The following is a 22,773-nucleotide window of genomic DNA, read 5'->3' as shown; positions in this document are numbered from 1 at the left end:
CAACACTGAGGTATGCATGAGAGCATCAGCTGTTCCGGACGACTGTGTGATCACCCTCTCTGTAGCCGATGTGAGTAAGACCTTTAAACAGGTCAACATACACAAGGCTGCGGGGCCAGACGGATTACCAGGACCTGTGCTCCGGGCATGTGCTGACCAACTGGCAGGTGTCTTCACTGACATTTTCAACATGTCCCTGATTGAGTCTGTAATACCAACATGTTTCAAGCAGACCACCATAGTCCCTGTGCCCAAGAACACAAAGGCAACCTGCCTAAATGACTACAGACCCGTAGCACTCACATCCGTAGCCATGAAGTGCTTTGAAAGGTTGGTAATGGCTCACATCAACACCATTATCCCAGAAACCCTAGACCCACTCCAATTTGCATACCGCCCAAACAGATCCACAGATGATGCAATCTCTATTGCACTCCACACTGCCCTTTCCCACCTGGACAAAGGAAACACTTATGTGAGAATGCTATTCATTGACTACAGCTCAGCGTTCAACACCATGGTACCTTCAAAGCTCATCAATAAGCTAAGGATCCTGGGACTAAACACCTCCCTCTGCAACTGGATCCTGGACTTCCTGACGGGCCGCCGGCAGGTGGTCAGGATAGGTAACAACACATCTGCCATGCTGATCCTCAACACTGGAGCTCCACAGGGGTGCATGCTCAGTCCCCTCCTGTACCCCCTGTTCACCCACGACTGCATGGCCAGGCACGTCTCCAACACCATCATTAAGTTTGCAGACGACACAACAATGGTAGGCCTGATCACTGACAACGACGAGACAGCCTATAGGGAGGAGGTCAGAGACTTGGCCGGGTGGTGCCAGAATAACAACCTACCCCTCAACCTAACAAAGGCTAAGGAGATGATTGTGGACTACAGGAAAAGGAGGACCGAGCATGCCCCCATTCTCATCAACGTTGCTGTAGTGGAGCAGGTTGAGAGCTTCAAGTTCCTTGGTGTCCACATCAACAACAAACTAGAATGGTCCAAACACACCAAGACAGTCGTGAAGAGGGCACGACAAAGCCTATTTCCCCTCAGGAAACTAAAAAGATTTGGCATGGGTCCTGAGATCCTCAAAAGGTTCTACAGCTGCAACATCGAGAGCATCCTGACTGGTTGCATCACTGCCTGGTACGGCAATTGCTCTGCCTCTGACCGCAAGGCACTACAGAGGTTAATGCGTACTGCCCAGTACATCACTGGGGCTAAGCTGCCTGCCATCCAGGACCTCTACACCAGGCGGTGTCAGAGGAAGGCCCTACAAATTGTCAAAGACCCCAGCCACCCCTGTCATAGACTGTTCTCTCTACTACCGCATGGCAAGCGGTACCGGAGTGCCAAGTCTAGGACAAAAAGACTTCTCAACTGTTTTTACCCCCAAGCCATAAGACTCCTGAACAGGTAATCAAATGGCTACCCGGACTATTTGCATTGTGCACCACCCCCCCCCCCACCCCTCTTTTTACGCTGCTGCTACTCTCTGTTTATCATATATGCATAGTCACTTTAACTATACATTCATGTACATACTACCTCAATTGGGCTGACCAACCAGTGCTCCCACACATTGGCTAACCGGGCTATCTGCATTGTGTTGAAGTCTTTTTAGAGAGTATTAAAAACAATGTTCTCCCTCCAACAATGAGTCAGGGGTTAATAACACTGAATCCTAAGCCTCAAAAAGAAGTGCTGCTCATCGATAACTGGTGTCCAATTTGTCTTCTTAATAATGACTATAAGATATTAGCCTTACTACTTGCAAAAATAATTAAAGAAGTCCTGGATGCAATCATTGATGAAACACAGTCTGGCTTTATGAGGAACAGACATGTTTCTAACAATATCAGACTAGTATTAGACATACTTGACTACTCAGATCTAATAACTGAGAACAGCTTCATATTATTTTTAGATTTTTATAAGGCATTTGACACAGAAGAGTATCAGTTCCTCTTCCACTCCCTTGAGAGACTTGGCTTTTGGGGGAGGGGGGGGGGGTGTTCTGTGAGTCTATTAAAACGCTCTATACAATAACAGCTCTATCAAATTGAAATATGGCACCTCACCTAGAGTTGAGTTGAGTTCAAGAGAGGAATTAGGCAAGGTTGTCCTATCTCTCTGTACCTGTTTTTATTAATCTTAATAAATAAATCAATTTGTAAGTCGCTCTGGATAAGAGCGTCTGCTAAATGACTTAAATGTAAATGTAAATGTAAATCTTAATCTTAAACTTCTTACAAATTCTTTAAATAATAGTCCTGTACAAGGTATTTCCATAGCTGGTAAAGAAATTATTATAAGCCAGCTGGCTGATGATACTACACTTTTTCTGAAAGATGCTAACCAAATTCCCATATCGATCAATGTGATGCAATCCTTTTCCAAAGCTTCTGGTCTATATCTTAACATTAATAAATGTGAACTCATGGCTGTCAAAGATTGTGTAACACCTTCATATGATGGTATTCCAGTAAAAGAAGAACTTACATATTTAGGCATAACCATTACAAAGGATCAGAAGTCTAGAGGCTTACTAAACTTGAACTCTCTTATTAAAAAACCCCAGAAGAAGCTAAATCAATGGCTACAGAGGGACTTATCTTTAAAAGGTAGAGTCCTAATAACCAAGGCTGAAGGTATCTCTAGACTAACATATGGCGCTCCATCTTCATATCTTGACGGTAAAATAAGCAAGGAGATAGACCAGATGCTTTTCAACTTTCTGTGGAGAAACCGTACCCATTACATTAGGAAAACTGTTGTAATGAACACTTATGAGTATGGTGTGCTGAATTTTCTGGACTTTACTACATTAAGTAATACTTTTAAGATCAATTGGATAAAACAATTCCTAAGAAGACCCTTCTATGTGGAATTGTATTTCTCATTATGTCTTCTCTACTTTTGGTGGCCTTAACTTCATGTTGGTTTGCAATTATAATATTGACAAAGTTCCAGTGAAACTTTCTGCTTTTCATCGGCAGGTTTTCTTGTCATGGTCCTTAATTTATAAGCAACATTTTTCTCCACACAGATATTATATATGGAATAATTGGGATTTTTTGTATAAAAATACTTCTTTGTTTTTAGAATATTGGTTCCGAAATAATATCCTATTGGTGAGCCAACTGGTAAATGAAGAGGGTCTTTTACTTAGTTCTACGGAATTCTTATCACTTTACAAGGTCCCTGTAACACCTAAAGATTTTGCAATTGTTCTAAATGCCATTCCCTATTATTCAGGAACATGTCAAGACCTGACCCTCAGAGCCTACCTTCCATTAACCCTGTTGACTCATCAGTAGGAAAGATGCGTTTCTCTTTTGGTCCATTCAACAACAGAGCGATACGAACCTTGTTTCAGCATGATGTTGTATCTATACCTTATGTCATGCCTTATTAGAACGGATTTATTGATAATATCTGTTGGAAAAAAGTTTGGATGTTGCCACACACATACCTACTTGTTAACAAAATTAAGGAAGTTTCCTTTAAAATTATTCATAAATATTATCCTGCCAACCATTATATGAAGAAGTTTAAGGAAAACATCAACTCAAATTGTACCTTTTGTAATGACCACCCAGAAACGGTGTTGCATATTTTTTGGCATTGTATTCATGAAAGGAATCTGTGGCAAGACATCAGTAGATTTATAATTGAACACATTTATGAAGATTTTACACTATTGTGGATAGTCAAAAGCAGAGATGTACTGCTTGCATTCTTTACCTAAAATAGAAATAAGCTGAAACAATTTTATGTAATTAATTTCATAATTTTTTGAGCCAAATTTCATATTCACAAACGTAAATTTACAAACAAAACACCACATTTTCTTACCTTACAAAAATAAATGTAACTGTATTTTAAGACAATTAAATACTCTACTAACAAAAAAGCTGTTAGAATTATAAGTGTATGTATGTCCCTTAAGGTCCTTGTGTAATGTGATATTGTACCCCCTAGCCCAATTGTCCTTTGTATATTATGTATGTACTTGTGTTCCCATGTACATCCTGTATTGATTTGTTGTTAATAAAAAATAAATGTATAATAATAAAAAAAAAATATAATAATAATACAAATCACCTCGCATCATAAATAAAGACTCATTATTATTTCTGTGTCAGTAAGTAACAATTTACCCTTGACACGTTGCGGTTCTGATCCTTTCGAACAAGGCCCGAGTGTACTACTTGTGTTAATTAGCCATCTGCATCTCTGGACGCTTGTGTGTAAACAGAAGACTGATGCCACAAACGTGTTGTCACTGAAAAATACTGTTGGCTGCAACTGTGTTATACCTAGTTAAAACAAGTTTACAGTAAGTGTGTATTTTTCATGTTGTGAAATTATTTTTATGTGATATAGAACTGTTCCGCAATTGAGAATTGATTCACGTTTAGATGGGAGTATTTGGCTGTTTTGACTTCCAGAGCCAAATTAGCCTTTAAACAGAACATGTAAGGTCCTTGGACTATAAGGAGTAATGTTAGGCTGCTTTAGTCCATGACTAGGTCCCCCACATTACATACTTTCTGATACACAAAATCAGTTTGAAATCAAATAAAGTTGATTGACCACAACTTTGAAAAGGGTATAACTGTAAATCAGTGACTCTCACCCCTGATTATAATGCTATTAAGTCGATGAGGTCAAAGTCTACTGTGGTGTCAAACTATAAAGTTTTGAGTCTGAAAAATTAGAATGATGATTTTGGTTCAAGCGAATTCTCAAGGAGGTTTAGAGGGGAAAAAAATACTTATTTGTGGGAATGAACAAAGCAAGGCTGCTGTAGGTGCTCTCAGTAAGTACTGTGTACACAATTTGTGTACTTTTAAACACACACACACACCACATATTTTCGGAATATCGTCCAGAAAATCTGTAACTAGACCTGTTGGACAGCTAACTCGTTGACTCCACAAGGAGCATACATATACATATTGCACAAAACAGTGTAAGTTGAACATTCAAACAAGTATGTGCAAGGTAAATAAATGTCAACAGAACACATGGGTTATTGTAACATTCATTATTACGAGAGCTAATTAAAATAAATCGTATTTTGCAAGGAGGAACATACTACTTTCTTCCACTGTTGTTACACTCAAATCTGTCCCCGATATGTGAGGAATAGTTGACAGCGCACGTCGGAGTCTTTACGCAAAACAGCTACAATGTAATGGACTTTTAATTTCAAAACTCATTTAAAAGAGTTGACAAGCCGGTGCAGCAACAACATATTACATTAAACTAACCATTGATGGTGTCCTTTGATAAATATTGTTCCTGCCAAGCTTAACGTTACGGACATCAACAATCTTGCGCGAACCTAGTAGCTGTAAAGCTAGCTATCTAGTCAGTTAACGTTAGCTTCTTAGCTAACAACACTCTCCTAGTCGCCGGCTATTTTTAGTGCAATTAGGCAGCTATTTCCAGACCAAGGCGTCACTCTCTTACGACCTGTTAAGTAATTATTGTCTCCCATGATCTCGTTAAGTTAACTAATCATTTGTACAAAATGTCAACGACATCGTTGGATAAGGAATTGCAAGAGCGCTTGAGAGAGGCGTCTGCGATTGGAGACATCGACGAGGTGCGGATTTTAGTGGAAAGCGGAGTAAATGTCAACTCTCAAAACGAAATAAACGGGTGGTAAGTGTGTCTAATACATATATATATATCAAACTTAAACAAGTTGATAAATAACATGTAAGGACGGGTGATTATTGATCGATTGATTGTTAAAATGCTGCCTGCGCAATGTTGGCAACGTGCTCTATGCAATGGCATGTCAAATGTCACCATTTCATGCTGGCCTAAGAAGAATAGTGTGTTATCCAATTGTGCCTAGATGGCAATCTCCTTTAATTCCAAGTGATGCAAATATACCCCCGCGTGGGTTCTCAAGTTTGACTATGATGACAATAAAAATTAACTAGTAAATTCTGTCTGCAGGGTGCAAATATTTGCGTAGGTAAAGTCGGTGAACACTGTACTTGATCTGGATCTCCAGTAACTACTTTATCAGTCACAATGACTGTTCCCACATTGATTGTTTTATTGCGTCATCATCATGCAATGTCAATCTTTCATCAACATTATAAATCATCCCAGAGCAGATCAGAGACTTACTTTATTCATTGTCTCCTATTCAGGACATGTTTGCATTGGGCATGCAAGAGAAACCACAAACCGGTTGTGTCGTACCTGCTGAACTCTGGCGCTGACCAAGAGATCCTCACTGCTAAAGATGAGCTGCCTGTCCAGCTGACCTCTAAGCCTGAAATCAGAAGACTGTTAGGAGGTAAATGTCCCATCATCACATCACCACTCTCCCAGTTATTACTGTTTTTGTGTTAAAATTCTCTTAAACATGTTCATGTAATATCTGTATAATAGCTGTATTTTGGGTATAATGACTATTAGAAGCACTAATGACACCCCTAAGCACTAGTTCATTGCTCATAGCTCATAGTTAGGGGTCACAATTTGGGTAGTGATCATAGATGGAGGCTCCTGCCAGGACCTGCTATGTTTTGGTTTTTACAGCATGCTCTGGGCATGTCAATGCTCAAGGTTCTCCCCAGTTCAATGTAGTGTCTTATGTATTTTTTTCACAGTTGAGGAGGAGGAAGTGCCTGAAATCAAGGAGCCTGAGTTGCCAATCATCCCAAACTACCTGTCCAACCCACCATTCATGTACAGTAAGATGGACAACAAGGCTGAGCTCATATTGGCACAGTTGACCCAAAATGGAAATGGAGACCACTCATCAGATGACCCACACAGCGACTCAGCTTCCCTGTCGCCCACTCACGAGCAACAGCTGCCTCAGCAACCGCAGAGCCTACTCTCTGACACCCCGAGCCCGAGAGAGGGGGCCTTCATTCCATTGGCGCAGCAGAACGGAGTGTTGCCGAGCCCCGCCTCGTCTCTCACCGTCAACGGAGGCCTGCCTATGGACCTCTCCATGGAGCCCCACCTGGTCAACCATGGGGAGTACCCACACTCGGTGGCCCATAATGGGCCTGTGTGCTCTCCTCCCCTGCCCTCCCCCAGCACCACCAGCAGTAGCAGCCAAGCCCAGATGGCTAACGCTAACCCATCTATGACCCGGCAGCAGTCCCTCCCTCAGCAGCTCAACTGTGGCCAGGGTACTGGGGGTAACATGCCTGCCTTCCAGCCTTTCTTCTTTACCAGTACATTCCCTGTCAATGTGCAAGGTAAGGACGGTCGCCACACTGCACTTGCTGTTGATGTTGTGCTGTTGATGTTGTGCTGTTGATGTTGTGTGACGTCTGTTTGTCTCTAATGTTGTGGTGTTCGATCAAGTATTGATTTGAGTCAACAGCAGAGCTTTTTTGGAGCTTATCCCATTGCATGTTGAACCTGTTTTATCACCACTCTGCACTTTCAGACCCATTATCCAATGCTTTCTCCCCATGTGTGTGCCTGATTGTGCCCCAGATACTGAGTGTTCTCTCTACTGCATCTCACACACTGAAGTAGCTAGCGTAATCTCATTGGTGTATCTGTGTGTCTCTCCCAGAGCTGGTCCTAAAGGTGCGCATCCAGAACCCCAACGCGCGGGAGAACGACTTCATCGAGGTGGAGCTGGACAGACAGGAGCTGACCTACCGCTCGCTGCTCCGGGTGTGCTGCCGCGAGCTGGACATCAGCGCCGAACACGTGGAGAAGATCCGCAAGCTGCCCAACACCATGCTACGAAAGGTATGGAATGGCAGAGACGCACACGCAGGCACAAAAACACACACATGCATCGGAAGGGTGATGTTTCAGGGGGCTCTGGTACTCAAACTGTCTGGTTATAACACTAGTGGCTGAGCACTAGCACTGTGAACCCTGAGGCTGCAGCTACCTTTCCACTCCACTTACCAGCTCAATGGAGCGAGCAGGCCGGGGTAGGGCAGGGCCAGACACCACTAATAAAAGATGCAGGGCAGGCAGGAACTCTCCTAGACACACCTCGATGGCCCAACAGTTCACTGCTCTGTTAAGTTGGAGCACCACGCTGTTCTGTTAGGTTGGAGCACCACGCTGTTCTGTTAGGTTGGAGCACCACGCTGTTCTGTTAGGTTGGAGCACCACGCTGTTCTGTTAGGTTGGAGCACCACGCTGCTCTGTTAGGTTGGAGCACCACGCTGTTCTGTTAGGTTGGAGCACTACGCTGCTCTGTTAGGTTGGATCACCACGCTGCTCTGTTAGGTTGGAGCACCACGCTGCTCTGTTAGGTTGGAGCACCACGCTGTTCTGTTAGGTTGGAGCACCACGCTGCTCTGTTAGGTTGGAGCACCACGCTGTTCTGTTAGGTTGGAGCACCACGCTGCTCTGTTAGGTTGGAGCACCACGCTGCTCTGTTAGGTTGGAGCACTACGCTGTTCTGTTAGGTTGGAGCACCACGCTGCTCTGTTAGGTTGGAGCACCACGCTGCTCTGTTAGGTTGGAGCACCATGCTGCTCTGTTAGGTTGGAGCACCACGCTGCTCTGTTAGGTTGGAGCACTACGCTGTTCTGTTAGGTTGGAGGACCACGCTGTTCTGTTAGGTTGGAGCACTACGCTGTTCTGTTAGGTTGGAGCACTACGCTGCTCTGTTAGGTTGGAGCACCACGCTGTTCTGTTAGGTTGGAGCACTACGCTGCTCTGTTAGGTTGGATCACCACGCTGCTCTGTTAGGTTGGAGCACCACGCTGCTCTGTTAGGTTGGAGCACCACGCTGTTCTGTTAGGTTGGAGCACCACGCTGTTCTGTTAGGTTGGAGCACCACGCTGTTCTGTTAGGTTGGAGCACCGCGCTGTTCTGTTAGGTTGGAGCACCGCGCTGCTCTGTTAGGTTGGAGCACCGCGCTGTTCTGTTAGGTTGGAGCACCACGATGCTCTGTTAGGTTGGAGCACCACACTGCTCTGTTAGGTTGGAGCACCGCGCTGCTCTGTTAGGTTGGAGCACCGCGCTGTTCTGTTAGGTTGGAGCACCACGATGCTCTGTTAGGTTGGAGCACCACGCTGCTCTGTTAGGTTGGAGCACCACGCTGCTCTGTTAGGTTGGAGCACCACGCTGCTCTGTTAGGTTGGAGCACCACAAGGTTCTGTTAGGTTGGAGCATCACGCTGCTCTGTTAGGTTGGAGCACCACGCTGTTCTGTTAGGTTGGAGCACCACGCTGCTCTGTTAGGTTGGAGCACCACGCTGCTCTGTTAGGTTGGAGCACCACGCTGCTCTGTTAGGTTGGAGCACCACGCTGCTCTGTTAGGTTGGAGCACCACGCTGCTCTGTTAGGTTGGAGCACCACAAGGTTCTGTTAGGTTGGAGCACCACGCTGCTCTGTTAGGTTGGAGCACCACGCTGTTCTGTTAGGTTGGAGCACCACAAGGTTCTGTTAGGTTGGAGCACCACGCTGCTCTGTTAGGTTGGAGCACCACGCTGCTCTGTTAGGTTGGAGCACCACGCTGCTCTGTTAGGTTGGAGCACCACAAGGTTCTGTTAGGTTGGAGCATCACGCTGCTCTGTTAGGTTGGAGCACCACGCTGTTCTGTTAGGTTGGAGCACCACGCTGTTCTGTTAGGTTGGAGCACCACGCTGCTCTGTTAGGTTGGAGCACCACGAGGTTCTGTTAGGTTGGAGCACCACGAGGTTCTGTTAGGTTGGAAACCCTGATCATGACGGCTGCTTGATGATGGAATGATGGTCACCCATTATTACCATTTGAATAAATCATTTGCATGAGAGAGAGAGTGGGTGTACAGCTCTATTCTTTTCTTATGAGTTAGGGCCACAGAAAATGTACATTGTCACAATGGTTTCAAACTTTTGGGTTGATTTATAATGTTTGCAAGTTAATTGATTTGAGCTACATTGTGTTTCATCGCACACGGTAGTCCCATTTTGCACTGCATGGGTGGATTTGATTTGAAAACAATGTCACCCATCCAGTTATGAAGGGAGCTGTTGTCACATTATGTAATCCCAGAACAACTGCTGACTAAGACTGTGAAACACACACACACTTACGTCTCTTCTATCCTCCCACCTAATGTCTAAGTCCTGTGTGTGATGAACCATGTATGTACTCGATTTTGTACCATAATCACTACAAACAATTGGCCCTTTTGTGATCAGTAAAGATGTTTTATTGAATGCAACTTTATTATTCCCAGGACAAAGACGTGGCTCGGCTGCAGGACTTCCAGGAGTTAGAGGTGGTGCTGGAGAAGGCTGAGGGCCTGGCACTCCTCTCTGGGGCGGGAGGCCTCACCGACAGACCCTGCTACAACATGAAGGCCTCCAGACTCACCTACTAGAGACCCTGACAGACACCCAGACAGACCCTGACAGACACCCAGACAGACCCTGACAGACACCCAGACAGACCCTGATGTCCATGTGGACCCTACTAGCTCTCTAATGGCCGTAATAGCCACTATCGTTATTAGTCAATTTCATTGCATTATGATCCGGTGTCGTTCAGGCAGCGTTATTGGGGTTTGTTTAAAAATCCTGTTGTGTTAGCTAGGTAACGTGGTCGCCCTGCCTGTCCTTGCCTTGCTCCCTGCCAGTCTGTCCCCATGCAGCGCTCGCTAACCGATTACTCATGCATCATGTCCTCAGTTATATACTGAAGAATTTGGGCCTCCTTCCCTCTCTCTCCCCTCTTCTCTTCCCTCTGTCCCACTCTCTCCTCCTTCTCTAGTTTGTGTTGTCGGGCTACAGTGGAACATTGGCGTTGAGGGACAGTGACAGTCTTCCTAGATGGCTTAACTTATGTACTGTACCCCTTTGTACTGGGCATTAGTCATACATGTACTGTGGACTTGGCTCCTGGATGATGGGGGGGTTGAGAAGAGTAGAGGCCATTTGAACAGCTCTTCTGATATAGAGCCATGGCTCTTAGTCCAACATGGGCGGCTTAGTACAATGTTGCAACACAGCTGACTTGCACACAGCAACATGCAGTACTGCCGCTTGCTTAGTGGACATAACAGGTGGCTGCCGACGTTCCAACTGGCATTCACACACATGCTGCAGACTACACACACACACACACACACACACACTCAGTCATACTCCCACACTTCAGTGATATTTCCAGTTTTCTTTCAGTGGTTGCCCATGTTATCGCACTACCCTGTTTATTTGTTCTTAGGTGGATGCCTGATGGAGCTATTAACAGAGATGTTGCTTTGTGCTACTGAGGTTTGATCATCTAAGAGGGAGTGGGTGTGAGTGTTGTCTCTCTTTGTGCTACTGAGGTTTCATCATCTAAGAGGGAGTGGGTGTGAGTGTTGTCTCTCTTTGTGCTACTGAGGTTTGATCATCTAAGAGGGAGTGGGTGTGAGTGTTGTCTCTCTTTGTGCTACTGAGGTTTCATCATCTAAGAGGGAGTGGGTGTGAGTGTTGTCTCTCTTTGTGCTACTGAGGTTTGATCATCTAAGAGGGAGTGGGTGTGAGTGTCTCTTGCCAATTGAGAAGTTTTTGTTAGTTTCGTAGAACTGTTTATGTGCTTAGTAAGCAAACAGATGCTTCAAGTTTCATCCGTATTGTTAAGACAGTGGGTCTGTTTCTTAAAGAACTCTCTTCGTCAGTTGGAAGATAACAGCCTTCTAACAGATGCTATGGTTAGCTAGCTCCACAGACACCGTCTGGATTTCAATCAAACACCCAATGTGGAAAAATGATTCATTGCTTCTGCTCTATGAATTTAGTTTTATTGTACAACGTTTACTTGCTGAAACAAAACTCCTTTAGATAAACATGTTTTTGGTGCAGGGGCAATATTTAAATGTCCTACAGTTTGGTTGAATGTTTGTGTGTGAGGGGTTCTTTTCAATGTAAAAGTTATTGGGTATAATATTCAACTGACACTTTTAGCTGTGAATGAATTGAATGGTAGACCGTTCCTATAGAGTTCAGGTATTATTGATTTAAGCAGAATCCGCTAGGTTCACTTTAGGGGAAGTATATTCCCAGCTCAAGTAGAGGTTCCCCTAAAATGAGTATGTTAAACCGTTTCTGGATCGCTTCACTTAAAGTACTTCCATTTACTGTGATTAGATCAAAACCAAATACAAACCTAGCCAGAAAAATTGTCTGATTCTCCACAATAGATTATCAATCATAAATGTCCTCTTTTAAAAAAAATTGCTGTATGAAATGTTTTTAGTTTTTCGGAGCGAACTGAATGACGTGGGCAAAGGACAGATTGAGAGGATTGCTTCCGTGTCATACGTTTGACACAGCTGTTATGTTTGAGTGCTTCATCACACTTTTCCCAGCAATTCTCCCCAAGCTGTTGCTTCTCCCCAAGCAGTGCATTTGTCATAATACACATTCATACTGCTCTGTGAGAACGTTTTAAACGTATAACCTACATTAACATGTAAGCTAGCTAGAGATCAAATGTTAGTTCTTGAGGGGTTCCCGGGTTTAACCTACTTACATTTGACTTTTGTCAAGTTGTGGTGTTTGCTACTTATTTGAGTATAAATGACGATTCATACAAAGAATGCAAACGTTAGTATTGAAGCTGAATGAGAGTGCATTGATTGATGAGATTACTGCTTAAAATGCTTTGTGACAAACACGTTTGCTCATAGAGGAAGACTAAGACCCTAACATGTCCTATCAGTTCTTTATGCTGGTTAACATTACATTCAGTTCAACGGTAGTCAGTGACCCACTACAGAAGTTTATAAACAATCAACAGTCAGTTACTAACAAAGCCGTTAATTGTTTACCGTTCAAATGTATACCTTAAGCTCTGACTGTCTTAGTATGTTTTAATGATTATATATTTTTATTAATTTGTCATTTCCTTTTTTAATGAGAAATGTCTTTAGTTTGTATCGATGCCTACAAGTATGGAAAGTGTTTATCAATGGGGGTGAAAGTGAAGGTAGGTTGCAGCTAGGATGAAACCAAGTGTAAAGCCACAGTATCTACTGTGTTGAATGAGTTGTGTAAATGTTGAAGAAATACAAGACTAACTTGAACATGTCAAATGGACTCTCCAGAGAATGTTGTATTCCTAACTTGTGCCACGAGACTGAGAGGTACCTGGTTGAAGAAGCTGAATGATGTTTGAAAATGCTACGGCCATTTTGTGCCCGGTGAAAGAGCACCAGTGTTCTAGAATGTTCCAGAATGAATACTAGCTCTGTGCAAATGGATGACTAACATTGTACTGATTGATTGCTCATGTTCTAGAGGAAGAATACAGTAACTTAACCTATGCATTCAGAGTCTGATATTTTTATATGTCCTGTGTACCTTTGATAAATTCCTTTATAGGCACTGTTTAACTTGTTTGATTGTGAAGACCTGCACCTGTTCTTTGATAAAGCATGGTGGATAACTTGATCAATCTTTCCTTTTGTCTGAAATTGGTGGTTATATCAAAGGATGAGATGGTAATTATGAAGATGGCAGAGAAGTGAAATGAAACCTCATCTGTTTCTGCTAAGATCCACTAGAGGGGGTAGATAAGTCAGTGTTGACATGAATCAACCATGCCAGTGCAGTGGTGTAACTGTTCACTGCCTTGCTCTCCTCCCAAAGTAAATCATTTAAAATGAAACATGCTTAAATTTAATCCAAAAAGCATGATTTTATGAAGCTTTAAAACTGTTTAACTAGATTGATTTGGGAGTCGGCGGGGGGGGGTGTTATTACAATAGGATACACAGTGTACAAAACATTAGGAACACCGTCCTAATATACTGTAGAGTTGCACCCCCTTTTGTGCTCAGGACAGCCTCAATTTGTCGGGACATGAACTCTACAAGGTGAAAAGTTTTCCACACATGATGCTGGCCCATGTTGGCTGGATGTCCTTTGGGTGGTAGATCATTCTTGATACACACGGGAAACTGTTGTCTGTGAAAAACCCAGCAATGTTACAGTTCTTGACACACTCAAACCGGTGTACCTGGGACCTACTACCATACCCCATTCAAAGGCGCGTAAATATTTTGTCTTGCCTGTTCCCCCTCTGAATGGCACACACACACACAATCCATGTCTCAATTGTTTTAAGTCTTAACAATCCTTCTTTAACCTGTCTCCACCCCATTCATCTCCACTGACTGTAGTGGATTTAATAAGTGACATCAATAAGGGATCATAGCTTTCACCTGGATTCACCTGGTCAGTCTATGTCATGGAAATAGCAGGTGTTCCTAATGTTGTGTACACCCAGTACATAGTCTAGATACCTGTGAAAACATGATTCTGCCTGGTTTAAGATTTTATGTAGATGGTTTGAGAAGAAGACTAGTTCAGTGTGGTGTCAGACGAAGGTAGAAAACCTACAGAAGCACATACATCACTTTAGTTCACACACAATTTAGGAGTCGAAAAGTAATTAATTTGTTCAACTTTAAACAGCCTAGTCATCAACCACTCTAAATCTCTTTATTTCTTCCAGTCCATTGACAGTGGCAGTTTGGTCAACAACAAAAAAATACTATTTTCTTTAATAATACATAACATCAGTAAAATAGTTTTTTAGATACTGGGTTACATGACCATACACGATGTTATGGGCCAATGCCAGCTTATGCTGTGGGACCCTTTAATCAACTGATAGCCACTGTAGTTCACTGAGCTGAGACGGACCAACATGAGCCCTATGACTAAGATTCAGAATTACCCTTGACATTTTATTTGGAGCTGTCTAACTTGTTCTTGATGAACTTGGGGGAGCTACTGTACCAGGTAGTGCATGCATAATCAAAGTGATGCTTAACTAACGCTGCTGAAAGTTTGTTCAATGTCCCTTTATCTAGAAACGTGGCTTTTGGTGACCTTGGTAACCAGAAACAAGCATGGGATTTGTTTTCCTTCCTACCGTGGCTCAGTGGCAGGCAGACCTTATTCCTCTCTCCAGTCTCACTGGTGAAGCTCCAAGAGAACGATTGGATGTGCAGATTGATGCGTAGATTGACCTCAGGGACTTTGACACAACATAGCTGCTTCCCCTAGTACAGGTGGGAGTGGGGTCTCAAAATAACACAGCTGCTTTAGTCGGAGTGGAATCTCATAACAAAAAGCTAGAACTGAACAGCCCTAGGTGACTGGGGCAGGAATCCTTTAGGTGACAGGAGCAGGAATCCTTTAGGTGACAGGAGCAGAAATCCTTTAGGTGACAGGAGCAGAAATCCTTTAGGTGACAGGAGCAGAAATCCTTTAGGTGACAGGAGCAGAAATTCTTTAGGTGACAGGAGCAGATGTCAGATGTCTTTACTGGCTGTTCCTGATACAGCTAGTTGTGTACAGCTTTGTTTTCAGCCGGTCCACACACTCTTGACCCTGCACACGCTGTACCCTGTCTGTATAAGTGTTGACATGTACTATAAAAGCCCATGTTCAAGAGTGCAAGAATGTTATTATGTTCTCTTCCTAATTTAAAGAACACAAACAGTGAGTAAGCTATCGCCACACTGCCCCCAAATATGTACGAAGTGCACAAGCTGGTTGGAAAAGGAATGAAAATATTCCTCATGTGGTCAGCAGATGTTTTAAGGCCTGCTCAACTGACACAAGAGCAAGGCACTAGTTGCGTAATACCAACCGGCTGGAAAGTGACACTTAACGGAGTGATATTTGTGTTGACGTGCTCGTAGGTGTGTGTATGTGCGTAGGTAAGTAGGTCTCTGTATGTGTGTTTGTTTGCTACATGTCTAGCCGCTGTCTATTTGGTCAGGGCGGGCGGATATGTGTGTGTGTGTGTGCGCGCATGTAGTTAAGTCTATGTACCTGGGTGTTTGACCTTCATACATGTTCTCTCTGTGTGTGTGTGTGTGTGTGTGTGTGTGTGTGTGTGTGTGTGTGTGTGTGTGTGTGTGTGTGTGTGTGTGTGTGTACGTGTGTCGTGTCTAGCCACCATGTGTCTGGCCTCCTCCCTGGGTCAGGGTCTAGGAATCAGCTTAGGCTGAGGCTGGACGCGTTCCTCTCCTTTGTCTTGGTGTCAGACACTTTAATAAGATTAGAACCAGCAATAACACCTTCATTGTTTTTCGAACAGCCCTCAGTCCCTACCCAGACAGAACCATCTGCAAAGCCAGTGGCTAGCTCTTCCATGGCCAAGGCTCCTAAGAGCTTTTAGGGTCAGAAACTTTGGATATGTTCCCCGCAGGAACGGAGGCAAAGGGCGACGTTACTCGCAGGTACCTCAAGCGATGGGTTTGAACTGTGGCCCCGCACCATGGTTTTTGTGCAATTCGTGCCGTTCACCGGGGGATAAAGCACAGAGCTACTTAACTGTTGCACAAATGCACATACAACATTGTAAACCCACTGTAAAAAGAAAAAAGGCAGGAATGGAAAGCCATTTTGGGCACATTCTAAGCCAGCTGTGTATTTCTGAGGACTGGTACATCACTGTGGGAAACAGGTGCTATACTGGTCACAGCTTCAAGGAGATAATCAGGTATTACTGCATTGCATCGCTAAACTCTTAGAAAAAAAGGTGCTATCTAGAACCTTAAAACTTCTTATCAATAGGGGGGCGCTATTTTCACAAAAATCGTGCCCAAATTAAACTGCCTCGTACTCTATTCTAGATCATACAATATGCATATTATTATTACTATTGGATAGAAAACACTCAAGTTTCTAAAACTGTTTGAATTATATCTGTGAGTAAAACAGAACTCATTTTGCAGCAAACTTCCAAACAGGAAGTGAAAAATCTGAAAACGAGGCTCTGTTCCAGGGCCTGCCTATTCAACTGGCTTATATTTATCGATATGCATGGACTTCATACGCCTTCCACTAGATGTCAACAGGCAGTGGAAGGTGGATTGGGGTGTCTAGCTTGATCTGAGGTCGAACAAGAGCTTTTGGAGTGGCAGGTCAGAAATGTCCTTTCTCTACCTAGGCGCGCGAAGCTCCTCCATATTGTCTTCTGATAAGCGTTCGGTATACATGGCTAATATCTCCGGCTCTGATTTTATTTGATACATGTGATAATAACATCGTAAAGTAGGTTTTTTCAACCGAGTTTTATCAGATTATTCAACGTTTATTGGGACTTTTGGAGTTTTCCGTTCTTTGCGTCGAGAGAAACTGGGAACGTCATCAACATTGGCTAGCATTGTGGCGCGAATTCGACAGGAGAAAAGGACATTCTAAAACCAAACAACGATTTATTCTGGAAATAGGACTCCTTGTACAAGATTCTGATGGAAGCTCAGCAAAAGTAAGAACAATTTATGATGTTATTTCGTATTTCTGTGGAAAATGTTATTTCTATTCTTCGCCGTTTTGGCGGGCGCTATCTCGCAATAACGCAAGCTGTTTGTTATGGTAAAGTTATTTTAAAAAATCTAACACGGCGGTTGCATTAAGAACCAGTGTATCTTTCATTTGCCATACAACAAGTATTTTTATGTAAAGTTTATGATGAGTTCTTTGGTCAGATTAGGTGAGTGTCCAAAATTGCTCCTGACATTCTGGGGAAATGTTGCTACATTTTCACAATGTATAACCACGGTTTGCAGCTCTAAATATGCACATTTTCAAACAAAACATAAGTGTATTGTATAACCTGATGTTATAAGACTGTCATCTGATGAAGTTGTTCAAGGTTAGTGATTAACTTTATATCTTTTGCTGGTTTTTGCGAATGCTATCTATGCGGTGAATAAATGTGTTTGTGTGTGTGGCTATTGTGGTAAGCTAATATATTGCTATATTGTGTTTTCGCTGTAAAACACTTAAAAAAGTGGAAATATTGGCTGGATTCACAAGATGTTTATCTTTCATTTGCTGTACACCATGAATTTTTCATAAATGTTTTATGATGAGTATTTAGGTATTTCACGTTGCTCTCTATAATTATTCTGGCTGCTTTGGTGATATTTTTGATGGTAGCTGCAATGTAAAACTATGATTTATATATATATATATAATATGCACATTTTCGAACAAAACATACATTTATTGTATAACATGTTATAAGACTGTCATCTGATGAAGTTGTTTCTTGGTTAGTGACTAATTATATCTCTATTTGGTCGGTTTTGTGATAGCTACCTATGCGGTAGAAACATGGTGAAAATATGCGGTTGAGTCTTTGGCTATTGTGGTTAGCTAATAGAAATACATATTGTGTTTTCGCTGTAAAACATTTTAAAAATCGGAAATGATGGCTGGATTCACAAGATGTTTATCTTTAATTTGCTGTATTGGACTTGTGATTTCATGAAAATTATATTATATGATATCCCTGTCCCGCTAGGCTATGCTAGTCAGCTTTTTTGATGAGGATGCTCCCGGATCCGGGATGGGTATTATTAAAGGGTTCTTTGGCTTTACCCATAGGAGAACCCTTTGAAGAACCATTTTGGTTCCAGGTAGAACCCTTTACACAGAGGGTTCTACATGGAACCCAAAAGAGTTCTACCTGGAACCAAAAAAGGTTCTCCTATGGGGACAACCGAAGAACCATTTTGTATAGCTTGGTCACAGGTTATTTTCTGGTTGATGGTGGATAAAAATCACAGAATTAGATGCTGATTCAAAAGTCAGTGTAGATAGTGAAGCCCTTGACCAGCCCTTGACCGAGGCAGTCCTTGACCAGGTTCATTTTGATTAACAACATTTATAAGGGAGTATGAGACAGCTTAGATGCTGCCCCAGATGACCTAGAGTCAATCAGTAGCAGTGGCAGTTAGTCTGATGCCAACCTATCCTCATTTGGTCATGGCAACCCTACAGAACATTGCTATGGTACTTCATTGGTGCATAATTGTTACCCAATTCACAATCAACATTTTTCCTTGAAAGTTGTGCCCATTCACTACAAACAATGTCCCAGGTATCTAGGCTCAAATAACAGATTGTGTCACATCTGTGACATTTGATCTGCTATGTTTAATCAGGTCCAGATAATGATGCTGATTTGAAGAAGGAAGATGTTGAGTTTTGAGCCCTGGTCTGGTCCAAGTCTGGTCTGCTGTGGTTGACTGTGCTTGTGCTACTGCTAAACACGCTTAGTTACATTGATTAGGGAGAGTGTGTGAGACAGCTTAGATGTTGACCTTGCCTTATCAGATCAGCAGCAACAGCCCAGCCTCCCCTGAGCCTGTCAAGTATGTGTATGTGGGGGCGACAGGCAGAGGGGGTCCCAAACAGACCCAGCTCAACTGCCCCCGGACCAGGCAACGTCTACCCTGCCAAACACCCTGTGTGGAAGTCACCCTCAGCACCCATCAGAGATGGAGTCAGGCATGAGTGGAGGGGGTTGGTGGGTGGTTCTGTTACCTTGAAATGGATAGTTTGTGGTAGTACACTGGTGAGTCTGACCAAGAGACAACTGAAACTTCCAGAGGATAGTCCCATTCCAGTTAAACTCCAATCAACCCCTGACTTAGCAGTTGGCTCTCATGCTTTTACAGGACAAAGCAATGTTCCCTCACATCCCTCATAAAGCTCTCATTGTAACATCCCCATATCCCCATCTGTCAGACTGCACCTCAAAGATGCCAATTATTGGAGGTTTGGTTGAACTGAACTAATTGTTCTTGATTGGATGCTAATCTATCCTTTGTCCCATGACTCTGTATTCTATAATAACCCTATAGATCATTATTATGGCTCTGACAGCCTCTGCACTGTTATGTCATTTACGATTAACTATCTAATCTTGTCCTAGCAAATGTGTAAAATGTTCCTGTATTTGAGAGGGCAGGGTGGCGAGAAGGGAACCTAGGTAGGAACAGGTTAAGAACAGATTCAGTATCAGATGTAGGTGTTTTCTCAGAATGACAGGAGGTCACATCACACATCACCCCATCTGGACATTATTGGCTTGAGTTGACCAAGGCAAGAGGGACTAGTGGCTTTGTGTGGTGGTTGTGATTGTATTGCTGGTTACAAATCACACTATATCAACCTGTGAAATAACGCAATTTGGGGAATTTTGAAATATTGTCCAGTTTACTTAGCTGGTTTTCAGTGAGATATATTTCATTATGTTTATGGCTTTCAGCTTTTTTTGCTTTTAGATTGATGGAGTACTGCCAGCACAAGGGAAAGACAGTACGAGAAAACACCTCACACCCCTGTTTATTTGAACAGGAAATGGAATCCTTTGTAAGAACACCAAAACACACAGGAACTTATAGAATATTTATGTGACTGTTTTATTATCATGTCTCCATACTGTGAAATTGCGTGGGCTTGGATAAAATTAAATAAGTTATCAAAAACAACATGGTGCTTGTTTTGGACAAGGTTCAGAGAGGCTGCAAAGTCCTCACAGAAGGTCAAAAGGACTGTTTGCAGACAAGACATATAGGCTGAATGCAGGGAGGGTGTCAGAGTGCTTGGCGGGGTTTCTCTGGAAATCGTTATTCAATATGTGACATGTTTTCAAGCCTTCATGTGTCAGCGTTGGTGGGAATGTTGGGGTCTCAACCTCCCAGGGGTGAGGGCTGGAGGGGGAGGCTGGGGGTGAGGAGGCATCAAACCCAAGATGTCTGAATACATGTTGTGAGAAAAGGGATCACTTTGTACTGTTGCTCGGATTATGGTAGTGTGTCTGTTTGTGTGTCTACATGTGCATGTGCACTTGTGTGTGTTAGTGTGTCAGCTTGTGTTTTAGTGTGTTAGTTTGTGTGTGTGTGTGTGTGTGTGTGTGTGTGTGTGTGTGTGTGTGTGTGTGTGTGTGTGTGTGTGTGTGTGTGTGTGTGTGTGTGTGTGTGTGTGTGTGTGTGTGTGTGTGCAAGCGTGCACACGCTTTGTATATGCACATGTATGAGTGTGTTTGTGGAATATATGAATGTGTGTGCATACATGTGTGGAGTCTGTATGTGTGTGTTTATGTGTGTGAGCAGCAGGTTGCGAGTCTGCCAGTGTGCCTGGTCAGTGGGTCAGTGAGGGCTCTGACTGAAGTTAGAGCTGCAGGGGCCTGGGCCTCTTAGACACAGCAGGGGCCCCACTTGGAAGGATACTGGATGGAGAGAGACTGATGTAGATTTACACATGCATACAGACCCCTCAATCCATGTCCCATAGAATGTTGGGTTGACAGCTATGGGAAAGATCCTATTGTACCTCTCTAAGTGTGAACATCATGGACCCTGTTTCAGATGGCTCATAGTAATGGCTGGAAAGGAATAAATGGAATGGTATCGAACACATCAAACATATGGTTTCCATGTGTTTGATACCATTCCATTTACTCCATTCAAGCCATTGTTATGTGCCGTCCTCCCCTCAGCAGCCTCCCGTGGAACTAATGTTCAGAACAGTGATAGTAGATGGACTGAGAGGTCTCGGAAAATGGAAATTAGGCAGAAAGGGAGTTGTTTTTAAGGTAGACTGTTCCTTTGCGACACTTCCAAACATTGTGTACTAATGTTTTCATAGAGTCCTCTGTTGACTGTTTATAACGTGTCATGCCAATGTTCTGTCAGTGTTATACAGGTCTTATGACAGAGGATCAAGGTGTTGCTGATGTTTCCATAATCATGAGGCATATTCATCAGTGGCCGAGTAGGGAGATGTGTGAGCGTTCTCCGGAGTTCAATACAAACCTTTGACCCCAGGATGACAAAACAGGGTTGGGGAGTAACTGGTTACATGTAAAAAAAAAAGTTTATCAATTACGTTAGAAGCAAAAATATTGTAATCAGATTGCAGATACTTTAGAAAAAAACTAGATGATTACTTCAGAGAGGATGTTTGTGAAAAAAAATACATTATGTCATCTATCTGTTTTCTCAATGACATTCAATTCAGCATTGAAAAAGGAGCAAGTTTATGTTTGTTGCAGCTGAGGGAGTCTGACCACACGTCAGAGACCACTATGATGACACTTCTAATGCCTCTTAAGGGTAAAGTAATCCAAAAGTAACTGAAAGTAATCAGATTATGTTACTGAGTTTGGGTAGTCCAAAAGTTAAGTTACTGATTACAATGTTGGACAGGTAACTAGTAACTGATACATTTAGAAAGTAAAATACTGTGTCTGTGAAGAATATCACTGGGTATGGTGCCATCACCAGGAGACCCATTCACACTGTACATACAGTATAGTATGACCTACAATAGTCTTCATCATTTGGTCACTGCTTATATTTGTCCTATTTCACACATGTACAAGTGTGTATTATATGCATGTGTGAATAGGAAATGTGTTTTGCATATCGCAACTCTCCCTGAGACACCCTTGGAGAGTGGGGCAAACCATTGTCTATGGCGACCCTGGAGCACTTTATGGTTAAGTCCCTTGTTCAAGGGCACGTCCCTTGTCGGCTTTGGGATTTGAACTAGCAACCTTTCGGTTAGCAACCTTTCGGTTAGCGGCCCAACGCGCTAACTGCTAGGCTACATGCCACCGAGTATCCTATAACCTACAGTAGCAGGAGAGAAGTCTCAGAGCAAAGATCTCCAAGAATGAAACCCTTTGCCTTCCCCAGGCAAGTATTATGGATGTATTAAGCTCATTCCACATGGTTTTACTGATTCATCTCTGAAGATGTAAACCCACTCCTGGGAAAGGTTGAAAACAGCACTATGCAATGTGTTCAATAAGGCCATATTGATCCAGATAGTTAACTGTTTAGATATTATTATCCAAATATCTAAATGTGTATCAACATAAGAGTAAATATTGTGTTAATATAAAAATAGGTATATCAGTATGAATATAATTTGTTTTCATGTTACCACAGTATGTTTTCCACATTTACAGTACTGCATAGTGGGCTACAATGAAG

At 42.9% G+C, this 22,773-nt stretch overlaps 1 protein-coding gene across 1 annotated transcript; it reads left to right on the top strand.

Annotated features, from left to right (window-relative positions):
• Nucleotides 1–5,134: 5,134 nt before the first annotated feature.
• Nucleotides 5,135–13,405, top strand: ankrd40 (ankyrin repeat domain 40). The gene is made up of 5 exons (XM_071397084.1): nucleotides 5,135–5,688; nucleotides 6,192–6,340; nucleotides 6,657–7,259; nucleotides 7,586–7,767; nucleotides 10,207–13,405. The coding sequence occupies exons 1-5, from the start codon at nucleotides 5,555–5,557 to the stop codon at nucleotides 10,348–10,350; spliced, it is 1,212 nt and encodes a 403-aa protein (XP_071253185.1). The 5' UTR covers nucleotides 5,135–5,554; the 3' UTR covers nucleotides 10,351–13,405.
• The last annotated feature ends 9,368 nt before the right edge of the window (nucleotides 13,406–22,773 follow it).

The sequence above is a fragment of the Salvelinus alpinus genome, chromosome 1 (genome assembly GCF_045679555.1).
Source record: "Salvelinus alpinus chromosome 1, SLU_Salpinus.1, whole genome shotgun sequence".
Classification (NCBI taxonomy): Eukaryota; Metazoa; Chordata; class Actinopteri; order Salmoniformes; family Salmonidae; genus Salvelinus; species Salvelinus alpinus.
The sequence above is the reverse complement of the archived record's forward strand: the minus strand, read 5'-3'. Positions and strand labels throughout refer to the sequence as shown.

Coding starts and splice junctions, on each gene's coding strand:
- ankrd40 (XM_071397084.1), top strand. CDS start 5,555: ATGTCAACGACATCGTTGGATAAGGAATTGCAAGAGCGCTTGAGAGAG. Junction 5,689..6,191: donor CAAAACGAAATAAACGGGTG/GTAAGTGTGTCT, acceptor TCTCCTATTCAG/GACATGTTTGCATTGGGCAT. Junction 6,341..6,656: donor AATCAGAAGACTGTTAGGAG/GTAAATGTCCCA, acceptor TTTTTTTCACAG/TTGAGGAGGAGGAAGTGCCT.